Source organism: Rhineura floridana, chromosome 6 (genome assembly GCF_030035675.1).
Source record: "Rhineura floridana isolate rRhiFlo1 chromosome 6, rRhiFlo1.hap2, whole genome shotgun sequence".
Classification (NCBI taxonomy): Eukaryota; Metazoa; Chordata; class Lepidosauria; order Squamata; family Rhineuridae; genus Rhineura; species Rhineura floridana.
The window spans coordinates 139,258,291-139,270,480 of record NC_084485.1 but is presented as its reverse complement, the minus strand read 5'-3'; the positions used below and the strand labels follow the sequence as shown (position 1 = coordinate 139,270,480).

The 12,190-nt window shown below is 43.4% G+C and overlaps 1 protein-coding gene across 1 annotated transcript in view; it reads left to right on the top strand.

Annotated features, from left to right (window-relative positions):
• The first annotated feature begins 345 nt into the window (after positions 1–345).
• Positions 346–12,190, top strand: part of CRB1 (crumbs cell polarity complex component 1) — a 202,147-nt gene continuing 190,302 nt past the window's right edge. Inside the window, exon 1 of the mRNA XM_061630658.1 lies at positions 346–415. Coding sequence (XP_061486642.1) covers positions 346–415 — 70 coding nt within the window. The remainder of the gene's footprint in view (positions 416–12,190) is intronic.

Sequence of the window (12,190 nt, the reverse complement as noted above, 5' to 3'; positions counted from 1 at the left end):
AGGATGCAGTCTGAGTGCACCACTTCTCTCCAGTAGCACAATTCTTTACAAAACCAGGGGAATCAAGAGAGACTCCAGTCCATCTAATGGAGAAATCTGCACCAGGTTTGAGACATTGCCCAGTGCTGCTGGAGTAAAATCTTACCAAGCACAAATGCCTTTTAAATTGAACTCTGTAGATTTGCAGTGCATGCTGGCAAGGACCAGAGGCAGAGATGGCATACAATAGACCCTGTGCCTTGACTGTCGTCCGGAGCTTAGCACAGGAGTAGGAAGAAATAACCACTAACCCAAGCCCCCTGGATAACTGGCAACTTTAAAGGAGGATGCTCCATCAAGATGAACATGGCTCATTCAAGAACTAACTCTCTCCTCATCTTCTACCTCAGTTTCTTACTGCTCATTCATTTAAAAAGTAAGTATTAACTGTCTCTTTCTCCTGTCATGTTGTAAGTCCTATGTCTAGGTAAAGCGATAAACACTTCTAGCAGAAATCTCCAAAGATGATAATGTGGGGGTGAGGGGGATCCCAAATGTCAAAAGTGTATTTCCTAAGTTTTGCAAAACCACAGAAAGAATGACTTACAGCCCATAAGACTCCAAGATGCTCAGCAAGACAAAGTATTCTTGAACAAATGGTTATTCAAAAGTTGACTCTTCTGAAATACTCCTGTGTACATCAGTGTTAAACTTTTTTTGTTAAATGTACATGTACAATGTTAAATAGGCAGATAATATGTTTCATGTTTTGAATTCTGTTGCAACTTATTGATCTGTTTATCACATCTGTTATTTATATTTGTCACTCTTGGCTCTGTCATTTGTAGGGTGGGGGAAGCCTTAAAATCCATCTCATAAAAGTCGGAGGGCGGGTGGGGATCAAAGGAAAGCTTCAACAAATGTCATAGTGCACTTAATCTTTCCTTGTATATATGACCCTTCCATTAGGAGGAGAAAGTGAATGTGCATGATTGCCTTTTTAAAAAGCCTTTTCAACAAACTCTCACTTTACTGGGAAGTATGAAAAAAGCTTTCAAAATGGGTTTTTTTCATCATTTTGTCAGAATGATGACAGTATGTACTACATAAAATTTACAGAGGACTCAGATGATAGAAGTTGATCTGTGTTTATGAAGGGAAGGAGCTATTGTTTTGAAACCAACAGGGTGTGTGTGTGTGTGTTTGTCTGAAGGGGCTGTGTGATTTGTGCCTGGCGAATCTGAATCTTAATCAGGCAAGCTTACAGCAGCTGCCATTAAACAAGAAGACTTGGCATTAGCGTACAATGCTGTGTAATCTGGGTCACCTTCTGTTGCTGCATCCATCAAATTGTTGTTACTCACATAGTTTTATAGTGCAGATACTGAGAGCTGTTAACATGAGACAGACAAATCAATCAATAGAAGACAAACTTTAGAAAAGGCATGTGGTTACGGCAACTTTTTGAATAACAGTGCTAACTTCATAATGGCCAGGGGGCTAATGTATTACGCATTTTTAAAATTTAACATCCATCTCATGTATCTTATGTATAAAAATGACATAGTGAAAATTACAGTACAATAGGAATAGTGTATATAAATTCAGTAATGTAAATAAAAACTAGTTTTTCTCTTGCATAATTGATATACTAAACAATCAATGTATGCAATATTAGTGAATCTGTTAATATTAATTTCATGTCAGTCCTCCAAAACTCAACTATAAATTTAGATTTCTGTTGTTTCTTAATCTAATGATATCAGTTTAGTTAACTGTGCTAAGGTTCCATGTTGGACTTTTAAGAATTTTCCCAATTCTTAGCAATGACACGTTTATTGGCCATGCTAGCTGAGGCTGATGGGAGTTATAGTCTGAAAACATCTGTAAGGCATCACATTGGCTCCTCCTGCCATTGGCAGTAACAATCTTGCTCTCAACCTTTGGAGCAAATCATTCATTCAAGCACTGTTCTGTTTGATTGAGAGTGTTGTGTAAGTTTTGCTTACTCTTATTTCCATCAAGCTATAAAAAGCAATCTGTCCTAAACAGGAATGCCTTAAATGATTTCCCAAGTGTAGTAAGGCTCAAACGCAGGTTCATAGGAAGGAGAATAATGAGAAAGAAAATCACAAACTAATATTTCTCCATTCATTTCCCATTCTGAAGCAAGGAAGCCCCACCTACTTCATCCTAAACTTCTGGGAACAGTTCCTTCCTTTTTAATAAACAAAACTTTTCACATTCAGTCTTCTCTTACTGACCTTTAACTCTATTGCGTTCCCTGCATCCTGACAACCTTATATATCTATAGTTCAACACATTGGCTAAATCCCTAAAGTTCAGCAGATACCTATTAGTGAAGATGGTTGGGGTGAGAGCTGGAGGTGAGAAGAGACTGATAGAAACAGAAAGAGCAAGGCGTGATGGTGGGCTCTTTCACTAGTAATGCTAAACCTCTGGTACCATTTCATTTAAGTTTTGCTTTTTGAACATACAGTATGACATGTTCATGTTATTCAGGGGATGTCAAGCCTTTCAGGCCCATGGGCACATTTATGAATTCAAGAATGTTGTGGGTACCACACACACCCTGCAGCCAATCACACACCACAACCTATTCTATTGCCTACAACAGAATGTTTCTTTCAAGTCCAATTTCAGTGCGGGGAGGGGATCTTGTGAGTGGCGCATTGGAGGCCTTAATGTAATGTAATGTCCCAGTAGTAACATATTACAGGGGAGATCATTATCTTCATGGCCTGCTAGTGAGCTTTCTAGAGGCATCTGTGTGGGTTTTGTTGGAAACAGACTGCTAGATGAGGTGGACCTTTGGCCAGACCCTGTAAGGTTCTTCCTGCATTCTCATGTTTTGTGTTCTTAAGGCAGAAAACTGCCATTTTCAATTTCACAGAATTGTAGAGTAGAAGGAGGCCTTGTGGACTACCTAGTCTAATCCCCTGCTTGATGCAGGAAATCCAGACCGAGAGTATCCCCAACGGATGGCTGCCCATCTGTTGGTTGAGGACTTCCAGCAAGGGAGAACACACCACCCCTCTAGGTAATTGATTCCATTGATAATCCCAAGACACATCATCCAATGGGAACATGTATTACCCTGCTGCTATGCACGGAAATAATTTTTATCCCATTCATCCTACAAAGAGGTTAGCATACATGAATCCCCCCTGCTATTCTGTCATGTAACTAAGTTAGGCTGAGAGATAGTGATTGGCCCAAGGTCATCTGCAGAACTTTGTGGCTGACTAGGGAAGGGATGTAGATGTATGGGGAAACTAGGGGGTATCATCTGGGCTACATATGATACGCTAGAGCTGTATTCACCAGCCTTTTTAGATATAGGACCAATCTTTAAGACCACCCTGCAACCATCTCTCTCTCTCTCTCTCTGATTCTTTGTCTGCTCTTTGGCTTCCCTCTTCTCTCCCTGAGCTAATTTGTATAAACAGCAGAGCACATGGTAAAATTGTTCTTAGATTGTACCACCTCAAACTGGTATACATGTGTGTTCATATTCAAATATTTTCCCACATCAAATATCAGATGCACTTAGGCAACTTATAAGTTATGGGAAAGTTTCTCCTCTATCCTTCTCCATTATAATATAGGGTTCTGGCTTTTTTTTATGCCCAGGGAATTTATATACAGGGAAGCATTAAATAATAAGATCTTCCATCTGCAATCTGAAGTGGTACAGTACTGCAGTATGATTGGCTGTTATCTTTCTTTCTTTCTTTCTTTCTTTCTTTCTTTCTTTCTTTCTTTCTTTCTTTCTTTCTTTCTTTCTTTCTTTCTTTCTTTCTTTCTTTCTTTCAGAACATAAGAAGAGCCTGCTGGATCAGGCCAGTGGCCCATCTAGTCCAGCATCCTGTTCTCACAGTGGCCAACCAGGTGCCTGGGGGAAGCCCGCAAGCAGGACCCGAGTGCAAGAACACTCTCCCCTCCTGAGGCTTCCGGCAACTGGTTTTCAGAAGCATGCTGCCTCTGACTAGGGTGGCAGAGCACAGCCATCATGGCTAGTAGCCATTGATAGCCCTGTCCTCCATGAATTTGTCTAATCTTCTTTTAAAGCCATCCAAGCTGGTGGCTATTACTGCATCTTGTGGGAGCAAATTCCATAGTTTAACTATGCGCTGAGTAAAGAAGTACTTCCTTTTGTCTGTCCTGAATCTTCCAACATTCAGCTTCTTTGAATGCCCACGAGTTCTAGTATTATGAGAGAGGGAGAAGAACTTTTCTCTATCCACTTTCTCAATGCCATGCATAATTTTATACACTTCTATCATGTCTCCTCTGAGCCGCCTTTTCTCTAAACTAACAAGCCCCAAATGCTGCAACCTTTCCTCATAAGGGACTCACTCCATCCCCTTGATCATTCTGGTTGCCCTCTTCTGAACCTTTTCCAACTCTATAATATCTTTTTTAAGATGAGGCAACCAGAACTGTACACAGCATTCCAAATGCGGCCGCACCATAGATGTATACAACGGCATTATGATATCGGCTGTTTTATTTTCAATACCTTTCCTAATTATCGCTAGCATGGAATTTGCCTTTTTCACAGCTGTTGCACACTGCTTTGACATTTTCATCGTGCTGTCCACTACAACCCGAGGTCTCTCTCCTGGTCGGTCACTGCCAGTTCAGACCCCATGACCGTGTATGTGAAATTCAGTTTTTTTTTCTCCAATATGCATAATTTTACACTTGTTTATATTGAATTGCATTTGCCATTTTTCTGCCCATTCACTCAGTTTGGAGAGGTCTTTTTGGAGCTCTTCGCAATCCCTTTTTGTTTTAACAACCCTGAACAATTTAGTATCGTCAGCAAACTTGGCCACTTCACTGCTCACTCCTAATTCTAGCTCATTAATGAACAAGTTGAAAAGTACAGGTCCCAGGGCTGGCTCCAGGCATGCAAGGGCCCTCGGGCATCAGTTTGCCCTGGCCCCCCACTGGGTGGGTGTGCGCACAGGTGTGTATGTGCGCAAGCGCAGCCCCCCCACAGCCCCCCTACCTGTCTAGTCTTTACCAGTGCCCTTAATGAAGATGGCGGCCACGGTTTCCCTAAGGGGAATGAAGCCTCCACTGCCATCTTTGTTGATGGCAGATGGGCATGCTATGTGTGCACATCTCTGCCATCAACTAAGATGGCGGCAGAGGCTTCAGTACCTTAGGGAAGCTGCAGCCACCATCTTAATTAAGGGCAATGCTAAAAAGCCAGCTGACAGGTAAGTGTGGGGCGTGGGGGGGCATGGATTGCGGAAGGGGAGCAGAGGGCCCCTCAGGGGCTCCTGTAGCTCCGGGGCCCTTGGGCCAGTGCCCAACCTGGCCGCCCTTTAGAACCGGCCCTGACAGGTCCCAATACCGATCCTTGAGGGACTCCACTTTCTACAGCCCTCCTTTGGGAGAACGGTCCATTTATCCCCACTCTCTGTTTTCTGCTTCTTAACCAATTCCTTATCCCCAAGAGGACCTCTCCTCTTATTCCATGACTGCTAAGCTTCCTCAGAAGTCTTTGGTGAGGTACCTTGTCAAAAGCTTTTTGAAAGTCTAAGTACACTATGTCCACTGGATCACCTCTATCTATATGCTTGTTGACACTCTCAAAGAATAGGTTACTGAGACAGGACTTTCTCTTGCTGAAGCCATGCTGGCTCTGCTTCAGCAAGGCTTGTTCTTCTATGTGCTTAGTTAATCTAGCTTTAATAATACTTTCTACCAGTTTTCCAGGGACAGAAGTTAAGCTAACTGGCTTGTAATTTCCGGGATCCCCCCCTGGATCCTTTTTTGAAGATTGGTGTTACATTTGCCACTTTCCAGTCCTCAGGCACAAGTTACATATTTTAGTTAGCAGATCAGCAATTTTACATTTGAGTTCTTTGAGAACTCTCAGGTGGATGCCATCCGGGCCCGGTGATTTGTCAGTTTTTATATTGTCTATTAAGTCTAGAGCTTCCTCTCTCGTTGCCACTATTTGTCTCAGTTCCTCAGAATCCCTTCCTGCAAATGTTAGTTCAGGTTCAGGGATCTGCCCTATATCTTCCACTGTGAAGACAGATGCAAAAAATTCATTTAGCTTCTCTGCAATCTTCTTATCGTTCTTTCTTTCTTTCTTTCTTTCTTTCTTTCTTTCTTTCTTTCTTTCTTTCTTTCTTTCTTTCTTTCTTTCTTTCTTTCTTTCTTTCTTTCTTTCTTTCTTTCTTTCTTTTACAAAACTGACAAAAATAAAATCAAGATAGTAATGGTGCTGATTTTGGTATGACCCACAGAGTGCCATTCACCAGTTGAAAACCAGTACATAGAACTGCCAACTTTTCAACTAGGTATTGTAACTGTGCATACTAATTATCTCCATGCTGTGAAAACTTTCATCAACTAATATCTGCAGGGCAAGCTACTGTTAAAGGTACAGACAAGCTGGGTCCTTCTAATCAGTTGGCATCTTCTGAGTGGGGGACCATTCACACAAATGCAATACAAGTCAAATTGTTACATCAGGGCACAGATATGAGAATTGTACAATGTTCTAAGAAGTCATTGAAACATCTTTTAAATTGTCCTTTCTCCTGTGCAGGGCAACGTAAATAATATAGAATAGTTATTTATAATGGAAAAGCCACACATTTTTTGAAAACCCAGTTTTCTCTTTGAGCAATGGACAAATATAGTCTCCATCCATCCTCCTTCCAATAAAAAGGGACTTTTCTTTCTCTAGACGAGGACAATCTCTGCTGGTTTTCACATCCCTAATTAATGTCTAATTATTATAGTAGGATAAAAGCTTGGCTAACAAAGGGGTTCGTTTATTCGTTCCCTTTATTACAAGGAAGATGGAAAGCGCCATCTTCCCAGGGCAGCCAGCAAGCATTGTTTGGCTGATGAGTTTCTGAGAGATCTGGTGCTTCAGCTGACTCTCATTAGCTGGATGTGGAATGAAGAGGCAGCTAGGAGGGTATTCAGTGGGCCTGGACTGTTCCTGGGGTGAAAACGGCTGAGCTTTCTTTTCTTTTTTTACCCTCAGTGTAAGATGTCACAGGCCATGTCCTTAGAACTCTCAAATTGAGGAGGGGAAAGTTCCCATATTTCCTTCCTTTCATTTCCAGGGGAGGCAGGGGGAAAGCCCAGATAATGAGCTAAGATATTTCATCTCATTTTTAAATTTTCATTTTTAATTTGTATACCACCTTTCTACATTACTGTACTCAAGGTGGTTTACAACCATAGAAATGACAAAATATTTCAGCTCTTTGCTTTTGCATCCAGTAATAGTTCTCCCCACAGTCACACATTCAAATGACATTTTTCATCTCTGTGTGTTTGTTTGGGCCAGGTGGGTATGGTGTTTTAGCACTCTGCTAATGTCCCCTAGAAGTGATAGCCAGTGGGCCAAATAAACTGGTACTATCTTAGCAGTTGGATCTACATGATTTGCTCATGACAATACTCTGGGCTACTGAAAGGAAGGAAGAATTGTGGTGAGAGTCTCAAATGTTACCCCTCTCTTTTTACTTTTAATGCATCTTGCTCTTCTTGTGTGGGGAGAAAAAATGAAATACTTTAAAAATGCATATTTTAAAATGGGAGTATAAAGTTTATTTATTTGTTTGTTTGTTTGTTATTAGATTTATATCCTGCCCTTCCTCCAACCAGGTGTCTAGGGCAGTAAACAAAACACCAAAAACACTCTAAAACATCTTAAAAACAAAAGACTTTAAAACAAATGAAAATAAAGCATCTTTAAAAACATATTAAAATAAAACATCTTTCAAAACGTATTAAAACAAAACATCTTTCAAAATGTTAAAAAAAGCTTTAAAAATATCTAAAAAAGCAATTCCAACATAGACGCAGACTGGAATAAAGTCTCTATTTAAAAGGCTTGTTGAAAGTGAAAGGTTTTCAGTATGCCCCAAAAAGATAACCAAGATGGCGCCTGTCTATTTAAGGGAAGGGAATTCCAAAGGGTAGGTGCCACAACACTAAAGGTCTGCTTCCCATGCTGTATGGAATCGACCTCCTGATAAGATGGTATCTGCAGGAAGCGCTCACCTGCAGAATGCAGTGATCACCTGGGTGTATAAGGGGTAAGATGATCTTTCAGGTGTCCTGGTCCCAAGCTGCACAGAGCTTTGTACACCAAAACCAGAACCTGTGCAATTCTTTCAGCAGTAGGGTAACATATTGGCAATACCCTGCCCCAGTGAGCAGTCGCACTGCCACATTTTACACCAGCTGCGGCTTCCAGACCTATCTCAAGGGCAGCCCCACATAGAGCACATTATAGTAATCCAACCTGGAGGTTACCAGTGCATGGATAACCGTGGTCAGGCTATTCCAGTCCAGGAATGGCCACAACTGTCTTACCAGCTGAAGCTGGTAAAAGGCACTCCTAGCCACTGAAGTCACCTGGGCCTCTAGCAACAAATCTAGATCCAGGAGCACCCCCAGACTACAAACCTTCTCTTTCAGAGGGAGTGTGACCTCATCCAAAGCAAGCAATTGACTAGTTATCCGGACTTGGGAACCACCAATCCATAGGGCCTCCATCTTGCTAGGATTCAGACTCAGTTTATTGGCACTCATCTAGCCCACCACTGAGTCCAGGCACCGGTCCATGGCCTGTCTCAGTTCAGATGGTACAGAGAAATAGAGCTGGGTATCATCAGCATACTGCTGACACCTTGGCCCAAATCTTCTGATGACCACTCCCAAGGGCTTCATATAGATGTTAAACAGCATGGGGACAAGATGGTACCCTGAGGCACCCCATAGCACATCTGCAAGGGGGGTGAAAGACAATCACCCAATGCTATTCTCTGAAAATGACCCTGAAAGTAGGATCAGAACCACTATAAAACAGTGCTTCCGATACCCATCTCACCAAGTTGGCTCAGAAGAATTCCATGATCAATGGTATCAAAAGCCACTGAGAGATCAAATAAAAATAACAGCGCCATACTCTCCCTGTCCTTCTCCCAAAAAAGATCATCCATCAGGGCAACCATGGGCAATTCAGTCCCATAACTAGGCCTGAACCCAGATTGGAATGGGTGCCACCCACCAGTCTTTGCTGTCCATTAACCCAAAGGTAGCCAATGTGGGGCCCTCCAGATATTGTTGAACTGCAGCTTCCATAAGCCTCAGCCAACATGTATATGAGCCATATAAAGCTTTAGAGAAGCCTTTTCCCCACCTTTGGGTCTTCAGATGTTGTTGGACTACAACTTCCATCAGCTCCAGCCAGCATGGGCAATGCTAAGAAATGATGGGAATAGTCGTCCAGCAACATCTGGGGACCAAAGGTTGGGAAAGGCTGGTTTAGAGGTTAAAACTAACTTTGAATTGGGCTTACAAACAAACTGGCAGTCTGTGCAGTCAGGCCGGAATTGGTGCTATATGTTCAGACTGCATGTTCCCTGTTAATAATCTGCTTGCTGAATTCTGCACCAGCTGCAATTTCTGAGCCATCTTCAACAGCAACTGAAAGAAAGCAGGCACTGGGTGCCATGGAGGTCACTTGCGCTTCCAGTGACAAAGATGGATCCAAAAGTACTTCCAAGCTGCATACCTGGTCCTTCAGGAGGAGAGTAATCTCATCCAGAACAGACAGCACTTATTCAAACCAAGGAATAACCCACTAGCAGTGCCTCTTGTCTTGTCTGGAGATTCAGTTTGTTGATCCTCATCCAGTCCAATACCATGACCAGAAAGCAGTTCATCACAATCACTGCCACATCTGAATAAGATGAAAAGGGGATGCATGTCATCAGTTTACTGATGATAACACAGTCCAAATCTCTGGATGACCCCATTCAGCAGTTTCATGTAGATATTAAATAGAGTGGGAGATAAGATTAAACCTTGCATAACCCCACACCGGAGGTTCCAAGTCCCCACAGAGCCACCTTCTGGAGCCACCCACCCAAGTAGGAGCAGAACCACTGCAAAGTAGTGTCCCCCACTCCCTAACTCCATCAACCATTCTAGAAGGATACCATAGTTGATGGTACTGAAAGCAGCTGAGAGATCAAGGAGAATCAACAGGATCACATACCCCTAAATAAGGATGAATCTGCACCTGGTTCTGCACGTGAGTGTCACATGGTGGTACTATAGAGTGCCCTATCTGTTATGAGCCATGCTAGCATGGGGTGGACTGGCATGGAGGGGACAGGAGAGGAGGACTTGGACTGGGACATTCCAGTTGTGGAAGGACCAAGCAACGGGAGGGAAAATGAAGTGGCCCCCGCTCTGGGCATTGACGGGTCACCTCCAGCAGTTCTAGGCACCCCTGCCGGACACTCCTCTGCCTGCCAAGGATCCTCTCCCAGCACCTGTGCTGCTGCCACACAGCCCACCCCTTCCAGAGGGAGAGGACGGGACAGTGACTGAAGCCCTGCACTGCCTTTGGCCCAGTCCAGGAGGCAAATGCGACAGGAGATTCAACAATTCCAGCTGAGGAGGAGTCTATGCTTACATGCATGCACCCAACAGTGACTTGGGGTACAAGCAAGCAGGGAGCCTGCCCAGACTTACTTAAGCTGGGCGAGGGGGAGGGATAGCTGCTGAGTCAATGTCTTAGTGCCATCGAGTTGTGCCTAGTTAGCTAGAGAGGGATGCTGAGTTCCGAGTAAGTTGTAGGTAGATTCATGAAGCGTACTGAACTGAAACTCTCTTACTTCAATTAAAGAAAAAGCTACAGCTGAGTCTGAGTTCTTTGAGTTCGGGCAGGACACTATCAGCACTTCCCATCAGTCTCAACAGGACTCCCCCCCCCATCCTCCCAAATCTGCTCTGGAGGGTTGGGAGAACTAGAACAAATTTAGGGGCTGCGGGAGAGATGGAGAAAGTCCCGTTGGGCTATCAGTAATCCTTGCACTGATAGGGCACTGACTTAGCACTACGTTAGACACAACCCTTAAAGTTCCTATGCAAATTTTTTAGAATAATTTCTGGGAAATCCTAAAAAAATCTGCACATCAAAAGAGACACACATGAGGAGTACTTACTAGATGAACTGAGGTCTTGCTCTGTCCTTCCCTTTGTTTTTAACAAGACAAAGCTGCTTGGAGCAGCTTCAAAGTACTGCACTTCAGCTGCACTGGGTAAAAACACTTTTAAAAATGTTGCAGTTCTGAATAATTCTATACATGAAGGACCATTGCACACACCGTAGTCACCCAATGCTACCTCCTGGAACCAGCCTCACAAACACGAGCAAAACCACTGCAGAATAGTGCCCCCCCATTCCAACTCACAAAGACAGTCCAGAGAGATGCCATGTCAATGGTACCAAAAGCCAGTGAGTGATAGTACAGGAGGTAGCAGGGTCTTACTCTACCTATTCTTTTCCCAATAAAAGTTGTCCATCAGGGTGACCAAGGCCTATTTGGTCCTGTAACCAGATCTGAACCCAAATTGAAGTGGGTCAAGTTGATCAGGCTGTGAGCACACTAGTCGCTAACAGTAAAGTGTTTCCATCAGCTATATCTGGAGGGGGGATGGCCTGATCTGCCGATCAGTTGCAAAATCTCTTTGAGGTGAATTTTTTAAAAATACACTCAAGTTGAACCCACTATGTTTTGCAATAAAACGGGTGGGGTTTGACTAGCGTCACATGCCCTCGTGTCCAGAAAAGAGAGGTGGAGACACACTGGAATGGCAGAATAGTGAGTGTGTCTTTACCCTCAGTTTCCTCCAAGAGTGCCTGGAACTGGCCACAACTCTCTTGAGCATCTTCCCCAAAATGATACTGTGCTTGCACAAGAGGAAGGTGTCAGCAGGCTTGGGAGATCCCAAGATCTGAAGAAGTACAATAAAAGCTTTTCAATCCCATCAATCAATAATCAATCCCATCTTGAAAAAGTCCTCCTTGGATCCTCAAGAGTTAAACAACTTCCGCCCAGTCTCTAATTTACCATTCTTGGGCAAGGTGATTGAGCGAGTGGTTGCCAAACAGTTGCAAGCACACTTGGATGAAACAGATTACTTGGATCCATTCCAGTCGGGTTTCAGGACTGGACATGGAACTGAAACAGCCTTGGTCGCCCTGGTGGATGATATGAGGAGGGCGTTGGATAGGGGAGAATGTACCCTCTTCGTCCTCCTGGACCTCTCAGTGGCTTTCGATACTGTTGACCACAGTATCCTTTTAGATCGCCTGGAAGGATTAGGAATGGGGGCACCG